General features: G+C 35.7%; 1 protein-coding gene across 9 annotated transcripts in view; it reads left to right on the forward strand.

Annotated features, from left to right (window-relative positions):
- TRPM3 (transient receptor potential cation channel subfamily M member 3) overlaps positions 1 to 17,981 on the forward strand; it is a 411,073-nt gene that overhangs the window by 262,235 nt on the left and 130,857 nt on the right. For all 9 annotated transcript variants that reach the window (XM_077171883.1, XM_077171878.1, XM_077171882.1 and 6 more), the window contains exons 2-3: positions 14,854 to 14,933; positions 15,578 to 15,782. In XM_077171883.1, coding sequence (XP_077027998.1) covers positions 14,854 to 14,933; positions 15,578 to 15,782 — 285 coding nt within the window. The remainder of the gene's footprint in view (positions 1 to 14,853; positions 14,934 to 15,577; positions 15,783 to 17,981) is intronic.

Genomic DNA, 17,981 nt, shown 5'->3' on the forward strand with positions numbered 1-17,981 from the left:
CCTGGCAAGTCCTGAGGGAGTGACACTAGAAAGCACAAAATGCAATAAATGAAGTCTGATAATATATAATGTATTTCCAGCATTGACATAAAAGCAGAGAAGTTCAGGGCCAGATTTGTCTCTGCATTTCAGTGAAGCTATATCACTGATTGCCATGGCTTTGATTGTCAGAAGCAATAGTAAAGTTTGGCCAAATAATATAATGCTTTTCAAAAGATGAAACTAATTTGGGTCCTCCTGCATTTCCCTGTGAAATTCACTGAAGTCATCTCTACTACAGTATTCCTTTCCTCTCCCCTATCTAAAAATTGTGTAAAATATCAATAATATCCGCTACAACCTTTTCATTACTACTTCCAGGATTACTTTTGGTGTGAAGTGTCTTGTTTATAAAATTAGAAACTGTTCTTAGAGTATTAACTTCTAAACTTGGAAACCTATCTTGCCATAAGAAGTTTACTTATTTGGAGTTACTTTGAAGATGGTAAACATAGCAGAGGTTGACAACAGCAATAGTAGCTAATTAAGCGTATTTATTAATTTTTTTTTTTTAAGCTGGTAGTGAGCATCTTTCACACTTAGCAGCTCCTCGGGATGCTGCAGCCAGGGTGGTGTTGCAGGCTGTACCTGTGGAACACAGCCACCACGGCAGCCTCTTACCTCCCTGCACACCTGGCCAGGGCTCTGTGCTAGGCAGCAGCCAGAGAATCCCTGCAGAACTCTGAACTGAGCCTTTCCTCACTGCCCCTTGGAGCTCAGAGGCATTATTCTCCTTGACAAAAATAGGAGCTGTTTTATTATCACAACTCTCATAAAAGCAGAAGTGTTTTTCCCAGTGTTTTTGATACAGTTGCTTTTGATGAGTTATTTTCTTTTATTTAGTTCTCTTTTCCAAATCTTACAAGGAATTAGTTTTTTTCTTTAAGCAAGGATTTCCAGTGAACAGACAGTGCAGTAAAATTAATATGACCTATTACATTTAATTAAATTTTAAGTTATCATTCGTTGAGAAGTCAACAGATAAAATTAATGAAGCAGACATCTTCATTTAGAATCTAAAATTTTCTAAATAAGCTTTTAATAAATTGGTCTTGAGTGAGCCACCAATATTCTTTAATGAACTACTGACATTCTACAAGTTTTTACAATCCCTCTTAATATGAGGGGTCAACTGAAAATAATTGTCGCATAAAAAAACTATTCAGAGGAAAACCTAGGGAAACAATCAAATTTAAAGTAAAAATTATGAATGTTCCATAACATTTTTTTTCTGATTTTTTTTTTCCTTTTTGTATCAGAAAGAGGAAACAGTGACAGGTTTTGGTCATACATTTAGTAAGGTGTTCTTGACAGTGGTCTTAATTTATTCTTTTTAAAAATTAAACCAATCCAAGAGAGGGCTTTTAGGATCAAGATAGTTTGTAAGTTTGCTGAACCAGAGGTACCTCTGTAAATTAAAAAACTTCCAGCTTAAAATACATAAGGTAAAAGCCCTATAGTAATGTCACCCTTAGCAGACCCATGGAAAAGGTATTTATTTCACTTAATGTTATTTTCTTGTGTGAGAGAGGAAAAATTAAAGCAACTAATTCACTTCACTGAACAACATTTAGCAGAACTTGGAGGCTTCAATTAACCACTGTTTAATAAAAGTACTAATCTCTATTAAATTAAATCCTTCAAGGGTTCACTTTGAAACAATGCATAAGCAGTAATCAGAAAGTCCTGATACAGGGGCCTGCTTGGGCAGATAACTGGAATGTGCTGTGTAATCAAATTCTAGAAGATTTAAACTACAAAATACAAGAAAAAAGGATAAATTTCTTAAGCCTTTTTAAAGTAAAAAGGGTTTGTGTTGTTTTCTTTCTAGTCACTAGATTTTAATATTCAGCATAGTAAAAAAAAAAGTAATACATTAAAGCCTTTCAAAGTCAAGTCAAAACAAGAAAGTAATTGAAAACTACTTACACACCCTCCTTGTGAATGACCCCCATCATAAAACTTTGCAAATAATAAGACCTGCTTCTTAACTGTTCTTTTCACATTATCTGTACTATGAGAATTCATTAAAATCGGAAACTCTAGTTAATCACAAATTACATGTTTCATTCCTTCCAGAATCCTCTAGAACATTGCAAGCTGCATTCAACATAGAGCACTGGAGAGCAGCAGGGATTTTTGTCCTCAGTCACATGTATTTGGGTGCATTGTATTGAATAACGTTGTAGAGTTCACTGCATTGTCTTTAACAGACAATATTTGATTGGTATTAATTTAAAGAAAGGCCCATACCACCTTGCTTTCCAAAGTGTTTCCATCTGAAGGAATAAGATTCTTCAGACGTGCTTGTATTCTGATTTTCATCACTGCAAATCCCCAAGTAAGTCTCACAGAATGGAAAAGTAAAAAATAACAAAAAAAACCAAAAAAGCCACAAAACAAACAAGCAAAACAAAACCAAACCTACCCCCCCAAAAAAATAAGGATTATAAAAACAAAAAAAACCAAATAGAACAAAAAAAAACCACCTCAGTGAAATAACTCCCAAAAATCCCTCAAATGAATTGCCTAGTATAAGATTTCATTTAAGTAATTTTGTGTCTAGGAATTTAAATTGCAACTCTGTTACCAGTGGATGAGCATAATTGCAATTTTTGGCAGTCTTGTCTAACCCTTCAGCAGCCCCTACCAACTTTCATGGGGTGACGGTGGAAGTTGCACTGCCATGCCAGTGGTATTAGCATTTTACACTACATGATCTAAGCCATCCTAGATCACCTAAACTCTCTTTCTCTTGTATACCTTTCCAAGTAGGAAGAGTCAGCTGTGACTACCTTGACTGACCAGTTGACTCAGAAGCCACACCAATGCCTATTTTCTTAGGCCCATAGCTTGCAGTGAGGTCAAGAATGGTTTAAGGAAGTCATTTGTCTTTTCTGAGAGGGACTGACTAGCCTGCAGAAAATATTTCAATTCTTCATAAAAGGTTGTTCCACAAAATCCGTCTATTCATGTGAAAATATTTTACTGGGTTTTGGAGGAAAAAATCAGAAGATCTACCAAGAAGTAGAGACCATTGTCTTTTTCCTGTCTTCATGTTCAAATGCCTTCACAGTGGCTTTCCAAGATGTTTCCTGTGATGGTACAAATATTTTCTTAATCCTCTGCAGGTTGTATCATCAATCAGTAGCCTTTACCATGACTATTAATTTCAAAATTTTATGGAGAAAGAGAAAATGTTCTCAGTCCCACAGAGTGGGGATATTGGAGGATGAATGGGTTTTTTCGCCTTTGAGTCTGAGTCCTTTTCCAAGGCTTCAACAAGATTATTCATGCTTCCTGTTTACTTCTACATTGGTGTAGTGGGGATCCTCCACTCCAATTGTGTTTTGTGCTTATGCATATATAGACACAGTTGCAGGAGTTATTGCATGTGAGGAATATTACATGGCAAAGAAGAATTTTTTTTGTTCATATCATTTCTGGCAGCTAGCTAACAAAACTAGGACAAAAAAATTACCTGTTGTGGCTAAAAGCACAAGAAACAATGGCAGCAGTGTGACAGCATGGGGCTTGTTTTCCTCATTGTTAGGCTTCAGTCCTTCAAATTTTCCAAAGTCATGAAACTGTGAGTTGCCCAAAAGCAAGAATTTGCAGGATTTGAGATTTAATGAAGCCCACCCATGTTCGCTATAAAATTCTAATCCTAATATTAAGTCAAAGATTAAAAATGAAACTGTAGGACTGTCTTAATAGTCTTGTTAAATCAGAGCCAGAACAGGCTGAAAGAAGGCCTTTCAGTAGACCTTTCAAACATGAAACAAAGCTCATTCTGTAAACTAAAACCGAATGGAAAATCCACTGAAGTATTTTCTATTATCTATAATGTAGGTCGTAATTATGTGTTGATACACAGCATGGTTAATATGATTAAATTTTGATATAGATCACCTTCAAAGTAATTTCTTACACAAGAATTTAAAATTAAAATCCTGCTTGAGATTTTATATCCTGCCTTTTCCTTATGGAATTCTGCAGATTTAACCAAGTTTAAAACTTACTGAAACAGAAATACTAGCTGATCCTTTTTGCAACATTCATTTTAAGGTGAGACACTCTGTTCAGATCAAAAAAGAAACATGAGATGTATCTATATAAATTTATATTTCTAGTGACTTTATTCTTTTCTTCGTCTGAAATTTAATAAGAATTCATGTCTCAAGGCTATCCTTTTTCTTATAATTTGACCCTAGAGAAAAGTAATGTAACTTTATAAGCTCTTATTTGGTGAATGCCAATTTATTATTAAAAAATACTATAATATTACTTTTGCTTAAGCTATGTGGTTAGGAATGAACATCAGAAGAAAACAGGAATAATGGATTGATGTGTGCAGAAAGAAAAAAATATGATAAGACTATGCATCTTAGAAAAATGGGTATACTTTTACAGTCATACTTGAGTCACAGAACACTGGAATATCTTGCATTGAATGTAACTTACAAGGTTTTATTTCCTTTTCCAATTTAGGAAGTACATGCTGGGGCACAACCTGAGAAATTGCACAAGCCGCAGGGAAAACCACAAATAATTCTTGTACACTATATGTACAATGTTTTTGCCATATAGGGAGCTATATGGCAAAAAAATACCGTGCCTCTCGTGCTTCTGTGAAATTGGGTTCAAAATATGATAGATTTATGTACTTTTTTAATTCTATCTCTCAATAATTTTCCTGTTTTCAGGATGTTATAGGGTTCTAGGATCAGGTAGTCTGACTGCTTCCATCTGAGAGGGAGAAGAGCTGACAGCAGTAGTCACTCAGTCTTTGTTTCTCATTTGAAGTTGAATCACACTGATGATGAAGAGAAGGCAAAAGCAAAGTTGCATTGCCACAACGAGTAAAGGAGCAATGATGAGCACTAGAGCATCAATCTAACCTGGATGAAAAATATTGTAGTGTAGTACACAAAGGCCTGCAAGTTTTCTCATGAATTTGTGATTCTAACTGAGAAACACTAGAAAGACAAGGAAAACTCCTTGACATAAAAAAAAGTAATTCTTTGTCTCTTGAACCTGACAGCTATGTGCTTGACATAGAATTCTTATGGGCAGAATATGAAAAAAAACCCATAAATGTGTCACTAGTTTTCACATGAGTCATTTTTACATGGGCACAGCAATGTAGGTTACAAAATAGTATCAAATCTAAGACCTTTCTTTGAAAAACTACTGACTTACATAATGCTATAAATATTTGGTCAGAGATACAGAATCTTTCTAGTTCTACAATGGTCTAAGTGTTCAGTTTTGCTGAATTACGATATTTTAAATATGCTGCCTGCATCATCACACAATTGCACACTCTTGCCTCACAACAGCATTGTAGGTTTAAAGCAGAAGCAAAATCCATAGAAACAGTTTCTCATACTGTTCACAACAGCTGAACCAGGTTTATCTGACAGTGTTTCAAACTGATCATTCACTCTCATTGCTCCAGAAACGCTCACATTCGCTAGGTATTTTGAACTTCATAGTTCACAGCTGTGTAAATTTGCTGTATACAATACAATGAAGCCATCTTTTTGTAAGAAAAAGGTATCTATATGTTATTACTATATTCGTGATTAATTCAGGAATTCAATAATCAGATGATACTCTAGTTGTGTTTTTCTTTTTTTTTTTTTTTTTTTTTTTATTTATTTATTCCTCAACTAAAACATTGCATTAGGTAGACATTGCATTGAAACTTCAATGATATTTTTCAGGAAAATCAACTATTAAAAGTCTCTGGGGCTTAACAGGAGAAAAAATGCTAACCATACAGCTAAGCCTAGATTATAATAATTCTGAAATACTATAATGCCAAAATCACTAGGAAATAAAATACTATAATGCCAAACTTCATGGGAGTTTTTCTAAAATAAATTTAACATACTGCAGGGAACAAGTGTCCTTTCTCAAAAAACAGATTTATGAGAGATTTGCTTTGTGTTTGCTAATGCAACTGGCAAGAACATATTTTTAATGAATAATTTTTTTCTTTTGATTTCTGCCTTACCCCTGCCCAAAATCAAAGATCACTAAGGGTTGCATGGCAGCAGTTTTATCAAGCAGCTCTGGACATTCTCTGATATTTTCCTTCACATTGTGTCAGACAAGTCAGAGAAGGAAGGTCTGCAGTGGAAGGAGAGGAGCAGCTGTTCAAGCAGTTGTGTGGAAGGATCCATATGAGGATCCAGAGAGAGGTTTGGGGGAAAGAGCTGCTGTATTCCTGGCTGCAGGAGCTATTGAAGGTGCTGGAGGGCTGTTCCCTCTTCCCCTGTACAGTGATGCTTTTGCCTTCTTCCTGAGGTGCATCTGCTCTTTTTGTTCTGACCGTATGTGAGCAGGTACAGACAACAAATTGAAAATAAAGCATTTACTTCTTCTTAAGTATCATATTTCTGAATGTTTCTCTATTCACACTTTGTGCTAATGTCAGATTTGAATGTAAACTCTCAAACCTAAAAAGTTGTCTGTACTTCCTCCATTCAATATCCTGTTTGGTGAATGATAGCTGTTTCAGTCAAAGTCAAAAGATATATTTTGATAATGTGCTAGAAATGTTTCCCTTAGATCTGATGACAGTATCAAGACTTGCTAAGATTTTACTTAGTTTTGTTTCAAGTGATAAATCACTAGCATCTTTTGTTAAATATTTCCCTGTAATATTTAGGAGTTAGCTAAAGTAGTGCATTTATTTTCAGTTCAAATGTCACTGAAATCAAAGGTCACAATGGATCATATAACAAAAATTACATCTGAAATTTTGAAACTGTTGTTTATAATGAAATTTGAATGTCAAATGAGGGAGAAATACTATAACTTAATTCAGAATATGTACATTATCTCTTGAAGAGAACATATATAAGCAGTCTATCATTAAAAATACTCTTGTCAATGCCACCGTTTGGCTGTTGAAATCTAAACAATACATGGGGCTTGGCACATGCCTGAAACATATCTCTCTGTTACTTGATTTTCGCTAGGGTTCCCTAGAATTCAGTAAAATCTGTTGCTTAAAGCTTTGGGAAAAGAAAAATAAGAAACACGGGTTGTAGGACAGAAAATGAAATAGCTGCATCTGTGCAGGATTTGTGCAATTTAGTACTCTTGTTTTGCATTATGAAGATGTCAAGAATGGTCCAGGAGGCTTCCAACACAGTTGACACACACTGATGTGTGTGACACAAAGTTAGTTACAAGAATAGCTGAGAGATGTGGTTGAAGTTTTACCACAGTCAGAGAACACCTGACGTGATGTGCCCAGGAAGGCTGGAGGTGGTGAAACCATGGCCTCAACCAAAGCCTTATCACAAAGGGTGCCTGTGGGACTACATTATTCAGGGGGCTCAGAGGGTCTTGGGAGTAAACACAGCATGTTAGATAAGATGAAATGTGAACAGGGACACAAAATTGGTTCAGTTGAATGTTTCAGGTTGGGGAACATCTGGAATCCTCATTTGTTCAGGCCCTTTCATGCAGCTATATACAATTTAATTTTAATTCCTTCATCAGCTCATCACCCACACAGTGGCTAACAAAACCACCTCAATCTAATGAAAAAGCAGACAATGTTATAGCTGTCACAAATTTATGAGGTAGAATGACTAGTTCAGTCCAGAATTAGATTCAGTGCATAACTCCTACGTGTGCATTCTAACCTCATGATTTTTATTAGACAGTATATAGACCTTGCTTGATGTGAAAGGTATTTTCTTTCCTTAGTTTGAAGAGTTAGGAATAATGTTGTACTCATTTAGAATCCAGAAACAAGCTTAGTAGTTTAAAAGATAAATAATCTATCAGCAATGACTGGCAGAACAATATTTCCTGTGTGTTTTGCTTTCTAGTCATGTATTTGCAGCTACAGACTTGCATTATATCATTTTTATTATGATTTTTAAGCTGCATTTGACATGAATTAGAACATCATATAGGTTTATTACTGCTCTGTAACAAAGATTTGATTAAAACAGCTTGATTTTTATAGCTCTTCTTCACCATTAATATTGTAAATTCTTTACTACACTTAAGGGAAGTATTGGGGTTTAGCCAGATACTTCTGTGAAGGTATACCACAGTGCTCAGTTGTGATGGTCCAGAAAACAAAATCAATATTTTATGAGAGTTACTAGGCGAGAAATAGATACCAAACTACTGAATATCCACTTGCCACAACAGCAATCTGTAGCCAGGCCACCATTGGTGCGCAGCTCTGATTCCTCCCAGAAGAAGAATCAAGATGAAAAAGGTTTGGAGAGGGGGCAGCAAGGATGATAAAAGATAATAAACGGTTTCTGTGTGAAGGGGATACTTGATAAATTATTAATCTGGGGAAAAAAAATTACTTCAGAAGGTATCTTGAAAACCATGACTGGTATGAAGAGGATGGGCGGGAACTGAGGGTTCAATGCTTCTCTCTGCAATGGGAAAGTATGAGGAGTCACATTCAAAACAAACAGAAGGAAGTGTTTCCCTCTGCAGCAAGGAGAAAGAGGTGAAGAAGCTGAAAGCTTGGAAAAAATCAGCAGGCAAGTTGGTAGGAGAAATCCCATTAAGAGTTACAGAGCATGTAGAAATCACAAATATGCAGAAAGTCCATGAGCAGAGGATAATTGTTAGCTGAAGAAGTCCTAGGGGAAAGGAATATACACATTTGATGTGTTTTCCCTGTCCCTGTCTTCTATTTATGATACTGGTAAGGATCAAACAGAGGTATAGATGAACCTGTCTAGGTTTAGGGATCAAGTAAATCTTTCTTATTAGAAAGGGTTTATTTACTTATTTAAAGAATTTTAAACTCACAGCAACTTTCGTGAAATCATAAATATGTATCTCAAGAAACCTCATGAATTAAGTTGATAGGCTTCATTCTTCCTTTCATATGTTAAAATGCATAAAAGGAAAACACTTTTTGAAAGTGTTCTTTACATTATATCCTTCATTTTAATGACATTTTCTTTAAAATTTTCCCCTTACACTTCTACAGATCTTAAGAAGCCTGTAGGAACCTAAATGTCTACACCAATTCTGGATCTAATCATTCTCCAAGTTCTTTTTAAAATATCTGTTAAGATTTCTGTCAAATTGTCATAGCATGGATAATAGTGACATATGCTTTTTCCATATAATGTCTATATAAAGCATAAATGCACATTTCCACTGTAGCATTAGCAAAGACATAACATTTTCATTTCTGCGTCCTTGCAGTTAGAAAAATGTCAGATATAATTACTAAATCATTAACCATTGAATGAAAAGCTCCTAATTGTTTTTAAATTACTTTATTTCTTTTAAGTACCATATAAAAATTACCTGTGGTAAACAATGCTAGGAGATAATTTCTGTAACATACTGTAACAGTAAATGACAGTATTCTATGCCCTCCTATTCTCTACTGCATACAACTTGGTTTTCAGGACAATTCAGCATTGTTTTTGTAACAAGTCTGGTGATAAAGTGCTTGAGAAGCTTGTTAAAAAAAGAACAAAGCATACATAAGTACAGCTCTAGTGGGTAAAGGTCAGATTGCCAGCCTCTAAGGGGCTACTAGCAATAAATTTCTGTTAGAAAATTAAATCTTTTGGGACAGCCCAATGATTCCTGAGTTAATGTTCAGACAGGTAAATTCCTAATGCTTCAAGAATGACATAAAAGTGCTTATAGTTCTTATAATTGCACAGTGTTGAAATGAGGCTTAGAAATTTGTCCCAAGCACACCTTGTAATATGGTTAAGCTGAAGCATTGCCCTCCTTTGTCTAATATAGCTATAGAAATTTTCAGGTATCGGGTTGTTATTCAGAGACAGTGGAATTTTCCCATTTGATTTAGGAATACTAATCACATCAGTTTGCCATAGCATTGATGCTGCTCCGTCACCATATCCTCCTCTAATCCTCTCTGTAATGTGTTTCAGTAATACTCCATTGCCTGTCCAGCTTCTCTGTCTCCCTGCAAAGTAGAGAAAGACTTCAAACACTTCTCTTTCCCCAGTGAAACTTTTTTAAGTATTTGCCGTCATGTCCCATGAGCAGCCAGTACTGAGTTAATTGCTAATTGCTATTTTAATATTTTGTTTCATAAACAGTGAGTTGGGTGGAAGATTTTATCATTAAATGGGCAGCATCCGCTCTGAAAGCACTATTTTGCAGTTGTACAATATTGAAACAAATACCTGTCTCTGTGTACTGGCTCTTTCTTTATTATGCCTCAGAAAATAGAAATAAGTATGCTGCTGGTGGTTTCATTGCCACACAGTCTTAAGTTAATGCATCTTTAAATAAGCAAAGACAGTTGTAATTACCTTAGCATGAGTTGTGTATGCCAGCTCTGAAGTCCCTACCTATAAAATGTCCTAGTGCCACTGTAAGAATTAATATAACCATTGTTCTTAAGACAAAAGATGTGGCTTTTGCCCCATGTTACTCTGCAAGCTGAAACCTGAATCCAGGATCAATCTCCATAATTTTGTCAGGTTCAAATACTGAAATTTCACTTCAGAGTCAATGGAGATTCTTAGTTATCTCAGTCATTAGATCTTTCTTTTCTTTGCCTCACTCTTTCTCCATTCTCTCAACCAAACCAAATTCCCTAGTGTTAAAAAGCAAGCTGTCTTTACCTGCTGACTCCCCATCATATTTTTTACCTCACTGAACTCTTTGCTAGCTGCTTTTCTGGCTCCAACTTCACCTTTATCAATCTCCACAGACCATCTTTGGTCCAATCCTGTGTTTAAGAGATCTGACAAGATAAGCACACAATCTCTGGTTCAGAGACCTCACAGGTTTGCTGGAAAAGAATGTCTGTTTGTGTGTGTGTGTGTGTGTGTGTGTGTGTGTGTGTGTGTGTGTGTGTGTGTGTGTGTCTACATTCTTAATATATACATTAATATTTACAAAACACATGTATGTATTTTACCCAAAAACTTAGGAAACCAAGAGACAAAAGCAATCTCATGGATTAGCCAGCCTAGCAGAAGCTCTCCACATGTGTGATAGTGTAAGATATTTAAAAGTTGATACATATTCTCAGCCTTGCCCATTCTGGGCCCATCAGAGCTAATGCGCACGCAGAACAGATTTGAGCTTGTGTATTCATCATTACCAAGGGTGGACAGAATATTTTTCATGCACCTTAATGATAAGGAAAGGAAGGGATGTAGCATATGTAGGAGCTAATGTAAATATGGTGGTGGGGGTTAAGAGTCAAAATACTTTATGTGTCAAAAACATTTAAGTAAGTAACTAAACCTATGTTATTGCTAGGCACTAAAATAAAAATTAAGATGTTCATATGAAAAGGTTGTTCATCCGTGTGAATATCAAGAGGGCACAGCAAAGAAGTAGTCCCCAGATTTGTTAATATTTGACTTTTGGTTAAAGTTACCAGCTTTTAATTATGATGAAAACAATGCAGCTGCTTTTTTCTGTGGGACAAAGGTTTGTGTTTATGAAAAGTTATATGCACTACAGTACAGCAGTTTTGGTGGGAAACAGAGACAAAACTCCAGTTTCCTTAGGAAAATGCTATTGTTGATTATTTGCAATATATTTCAACTGTGTATAGATTTCTCACAGTTGCCCAATAAACACACTGCTTTCATTCTTTGGAGCTTAACAGTTTCTCCTGTGTTCTCAAGATCTTTCCAGCTTAGTACAGTGTTTCTTTTGATGGATTGGTTTTCCTGAGTCAAACTTAAGAACTCAGAGCATCTTATCACACTTTGACCAGCTCGCTTTCTCAGGGACAAAGCAGAGAGGAGACAAAAAGCCCATCAAGGCTTGTGCCTTGTTAAAGTTAAATCCAAGTTCTCAAGGGATTTGTTTTTCTTTTGGCGTCAGATTAGATGTTCAAACCAAGCGGTGTTGTGGGGCCATGGGTGAGTGCCCAGTGAACCCTTAACAAGGCTAATCCCACAGCAGCACATTCCAAGCAGCTAATGGGTGCGAGGGCTCTGCTGGCTCTCCCTCTGCTCACTGTGCTGTGGGCAGAGCGAGCGCCGTGCGCAGGGCCGGGCACAAACGCGTTATCAGCAGTGACTGGGCGCGACGAAACGGGGGCAGCAGGGCTTGCTCCGGGACAACCTCAAATGCCAAGGAAATGATACCCAGGTAAAGGAAAGAGAGAAAGAAAATGTTCTTGGTGGGATTTTGCAGCAAGGTTAATAAAAAGAGAGACTCACCTGGAGAGCTAAACTATGAATAAACCAAATTCGAGTATGGTGTGTACCTTATGAATTCACTATGGACTTTAAATTATCTCATTAACCATTACTGAAGGAGTCTTTGAAGAGAAAGAGAAGATAAGCTTCTTGCTCTACTAGCCTCGAAAATACTTTGCTATAGTCTTCTAAACTTTTTATTACTTTACTAATTTGCATTATAAGTGAGAATTTAGTGCAGACAGTTTAGTTATTAATATATTGATTTCCTGAAGTTATTCTGTTATGATGACTCTACAGCAAGTAGTATAATTTATTATATCTCTGAGCTTTATAGTTCATTGCAAATTCTATTTGTTGCAGAAAGATAACTGGCATGCGGCAGTGCAACCAGATGCTTTCTTTTAAATTTGGAAGGACAAGAAATTATGAGATTAGTAAATCACATATTTTGTCATCATAACTCTGCCGGATAGGAGAGTACATTGTCTGAGATCCAAAAGCTGGAAAGTATCTTTTTCTGATACGAATAAAGATCTTAAACCTGACTATTATTTTTACAATATTAACTTTGAGGAAGCGTGATGAAAATTCCAACACAATTTTTTTTTTTGTTATTAACTTTTTTTTTAATGTAGCTGTGTTTCTTTTCCACTTGCAAAAAAAAGAGAAAGAGTAGGAAAATAAATTTTAAATGTCAGTTTCTTGCATTTTGAAATCTTGCTTTTATATCTAGTGAAAAAATTTCAGTGAAGTACCTATTATGGCATCTTTTCATACTGGAACTTGAGATAATTTAGCTAGTGACCACCTTTAGAAAAGACACATTACTTCTATGTAGCCAGGAAATTCACCATGGGAAATTGTTTGCAGAAAAGGATGAAAACAGTAATATATTTAATAAAGGATATTCAGAAGTTATAATAAATTAAATCTCAAGGCAGTCTCTCTTAGGTGAAGTATAACTCTTATAGCTTTCAGAATTTCTATTTAACTATACTTTGTTCAAACAAAATATATCTTGCCCAACCTTCTATAACACATTGACCTTCTGTTTGCTACCATGGGAAAAACCAGTAAAATACAGTTTTATTTAAGTTTGGGGTTTTTTTCCTGACTGTGAAAGTAAGCCTAGGTATCTGCTATTCCTACAAGATATTAAGTCCAGCAGATTTTTCAAATAAAAATGTATGGAGACTAAATATAAAATATTGCTAAATAGCACCTGGATCCAGCAAGGAATTATTTTCTCTGTAAAAAGCAGAAGAATAAATTCTATATACTGGGACTGGTAAGTAGTAGACATAGCTAGAAATTCTTATGATGTTATTTTATAGTTTGTGCTAGTAACATTCACCAACTCCAAGAAATTTCTTTACTTCACAGTAATTTCACATTTTTCAGAAGCAGACGGTTCTGGTTTTAAACATGGAAAACAGGATACAGATTAAGTGGGCAAGAAGATAACATTAGACAGTCATGTAACATTAGTTAGTTAAAGTAATATGTAGGTATTACCTTTATATCCTAACTGATGTTAGTAAAAACTAACATCAGTTAGTTACAAAGGCAATTTCAAAAGTTGTCCTTTCATAAAGGAAAAATGCTCATATTTCCTTTAAATTGTTTAGAGTTCATTTCACATTACTTAATTCTCAGATAATTTTTACCTAGTCCATAGTTTATAGTTCTGTTTAAGCTGTGCAGTTAAGTGGGTAATTTTATTATTTAAATGTATTAAGTTAATCTGTTTTAAACGAATTTTCAAAGGAAAGCTTCAAATTTTCTTATTAAGTTCTATGTGTGTGAATGTTTTAGAGAGCTTGCGAGAGCTCATATTATATGGAGTGAGGATTTCCTAGATAATTAAAAATATTTCAGAGCTCTGAAATTCTCCCCTTTCTTGTTTTGCCTTTGTTCTTCTCTTTCCCCTTTTTCTTTCCTACCCATCTCTCTGTTTGAAAAGACTTCTTTTGTATCTGACAATTAAGACTGTGTTGCAGGAAATTTCCTGCTTTTTTTGTGAATATGTGATGGAGGAGCTTGAGTGTTATGAACAACCATAGCTACTATTTTGGAGGTTACCTGCCAATCATCTGACTAAATATGTTAAAATTTTTTGTGTCTTGTTTCAAAAACAGAATTTTTTTTTTTAAGTGTCCACATAGAAACTGTAGTTTCTGCCTCTGTGTTAAACAGTACTCTCAGTGCTAGTGTAAAAATGTTTCAGGTAATTTTGTTGGTCTGGTTGTAGGTTTTTTTAATTAGAGCTGGCTTAGTTGTATCACTGATATGGAAACAGAGGTGTTTTTAGTGAGTAAGCATAGGGTTTTTTCTGCCATGCAGAAAGGTTAGAGTTTGAGTTAATTCTTCTCCAGAGATTTCTTCCTCTGTTAGGAAAATATGGTAATAGCAAAGAAATCATCTGGCTAGTGAAAAAGAAAAGAATATTAAAACCTTGTGTTGGTTGCTTACTTCTAGAAGGGAAACATAATTCTAATGGAATGTTTGCCCTCTGCAAAATATGCACTGCTTATCTGAAGAGTCAGTGAAATTTCCTCTTCTATTTAAAATTTTTCTACAGTTGTACTAAAGGTCGTATATAATACAAAAACAGAGCTCAAGGCATTTCCTTTCTCTTTTTTAGGCACAGAAATCATGGATAGAAAGAGCATTTTACAAGCGAGAATGTGTCCATATCATACCCAGCACCAAAGACCCCCATAGGTAATTGCATGTTACTTGTATGAAAAATGAAAGTTGGTTAAAAAATAAGTGACTCTATATATGTATGCATAGTATGGATACGGATATAAATATTTTGTAAACTTATTCAGAAGGTGTTTGAATTACATCTGCAGTGATGGATTCCTATGGGAACAATTTGTTTACATTTCAAAACTTATTTCATAAGGAAAAAAGATAAATCAAGGGTGTGTCAGCATCTGTGTTTAATTTCCTTATCTTCTTAGCTCAATATTCAGTGCACTGATATTTACCTAAATTGGATACATGACACACAACACTGTCAAAAGCAAATAGATGCATTAAACTAGCAATTTAAAATTTGTGCAAATCCATGCAAAAGCTGATTACTTGTCCTGATGTTACTTGAAGAAAAGAGATGTTCTTTAATTTCATTTTGTACATCTTTAGAACAAAGCATGATTTTTTTGAAATACAGGAGAGTCCAAAGTAAACAAGACACAGGGAAAAAAAGGTAATATATATACTTTGTTACTTCCATATGTAAAGGCTTCAGGAAAGGGATCAGCAGAGCTGAAAAGGGGTTGGGTTCTTTGTGTAGTTTGTTTCCCTGTCCAGTTTATACACGCACATGACGCGGGTTTTCTGTTTGTTTAATGTCATAGGTGTTGCTGTGGGCGTCTAACAGGCCAACACATTGGACAGCCTCCAAGCGCCTCCGTTACTCAGAATGAGAAAAGTGAAACCAGGCTGGCTCGCAATGACATCCAGTCGGAGAAGTGGTCCATCAACAAGCACACGCAGCTCAGCCCGACGGACGCCTTTGGAACCATTGAGTTCCAGGGAGGAGGCCACTCCAATAAAGCCATGGTAACCATGTTTTTCTCTTAGATAGATAATGCTGCTAGCTAAAAGTAAGCCTTCACAAAGAATGGACAATGCTCTTTCTTAACTTCATGCTAAAGTGTTATTGCCTGTATGACTGGAATGTATGCTTTTATGTATCACGTGTCAAAGAGTGGGTGAACAAAATTAACTGTAAAAGCTGGTGTGCAGTGTAAGAGGAGCTACCTTTATGAAGGCTGAAGGCCTTAATGTGCTGCTGTCTTAATTTTATTCCAATGGCTACTCATTGCTCTTTTTCTGAAGAGTTTTAGAATTCATCTATGATTTCCCGTTCCTGGCTGTGTCTGTAAAGCTGACAGATTTTGAAAATACCAAATTCCCATTAATTTTCCTCCAGACGTTTATAGGAGATACATGTGTGTAGGAAGTATAGGTTCATATTTCAGTGAAATAAGAGGCTTCAGGAAGTGTCTAATCTAGGAACTACAAAATCTCTTGATCAAGAAGTTACTCCATCCCTGTGGAGTGGTACCAAAGTGCATTGATCTGAAGGCTTTGCTCCACTAACTTGGAGATACGTTTCCAGCACACACACTAACCCATGAGTGTATTTCTTCTATGTAATATTACATGAAAGAAACAATCACTCTGACTCTATCTAAACTGCAGAACCTGGATCTTTGGGAATGACAGAGGAGTATGTGCCTAGGACTTCATGGCCAATACACTGCTTTGGCATTGAGGGCAGAAGCTGAGCTCCTGGGCACTTTGCAGAATAACCTGCCCAGCAATCCACTGTTTTCTGTGCATGAATTCTTCCCAACAGGTTACTCAGATCTGTCATAAAAAACAGAGAGTAGAGACAGTGAAAATCTCAGGTATCATGCTAGCAAGGGCAAAGTATTTTCCTCAGATGTGTGCAGAAGTGCTGGAGTTGGAGTGACTTTTCAAGTGGATGGTTCTGTTTGTGCAGATGGATTGCTTATTTGATAGAAGCTAGAAAGCACTCCTGCACTAAGAAACAGAAAATTAGGTAATTTCTCTGAGTATCACAGTCATCATATGTTCAATTGATAACCAATCACCTAAAAATCTGCAAGGCCAGAGGTCCAAAGATACAGTAATGAATGTTATTAACCTTATATCGATTCTTTGCATTGGATCAGTTTTATGAGAAGGGATAAGAGCTCTTTCAGTGATGTCCTTGAAGATTGCTATAAAGTAATAAACAGCCCTGCCCAGACAAAAGCAGTCTTGGAGAGCCAAGAAACATGAAGGTTTTATGGAAGCTGTTGACACCAATTCTTCTAGAGGATTTCTCATATTTGCTTGGATTCTGATGTCCTGTCAGAGTGCCAGAAGAAACAGGACAGGCTCTAAGTTTCATGCTGTGTGCTCAAAGTACAGTTGAAGTACAACTGAGGAGATAAAACTGGAAGTCAGCAAAAGGGAAAGAAAATCACTGTCACAGAATGCAGTCAGGAGTGAAACCATGAACAATTTAGAAAAAAGAAAAAAAGAGAATGGAAAAAGAGACTTAAACTCTCAGAAAACAAAATAACAAGTTAAAACTTAGGGATAAAGACAATGCATTTATTGCTGGAAATTCTCCAGATTTATTGTGTCAGAATAAATTCTCCAGATTTATTTTGCCAGAATAAATAGAATCAAGAAGCTGCACATGCCATCTATTTGTAATCATTAAACGCCACCTAAAACATGGGAATAAAACACATTCTCCATTCATTAAAAAAAGCTTATAAAATCTCCTGAAATTTGATTATTCCACTGGTGGGAAAAGTGCTTCAAATTAATTGCAATCCAGTAAATATCTCTCAAATGAGTTTTGTGATTGCTTTCCACCAGTGAGGAAAATGCCTTACATAAGACCAAAACACAAATAAGGAGGCAGCATAACAATTTAAATGGAAATGGATAAAATAATTTTGTTATAATGTGTTTGCCACAGAAGCAGCATGAAGATGTCCTTGTGTTCATATTTCCATGCCCAAACATTGTTTTAGGGTAGACTATGGTCAAAAAGTTGCCTAACTACTTTTGCTGTTTTATTAATAGAAAGTTAAACTCCTACCTTTGCATTTCCTGGGTACTAGGATTTTCCCATAATAAAATAATAAAATTTAACAAATAAGGAAATTTAACAAATCCAGAGGTTTCTGTGGAAGCCAAGAATTTGCTCAACCAAAGGAACCTACCAACTTT

This window comes from Agelaius phoeniceus, chromosome Z, assembly GCF_051311805.1.
Source record: "Agelaius phoeniceus isolate bAgePho1 chromosome Z, bAgePho1.hap1, whole genome shotgun sequence".
NCBI classification, from domain to species: Eukaryota; Metazoa; Chordata; class Aves; order Passeriformes; family Icteridae; genus Agelaius; species Agelaius phoeniceus.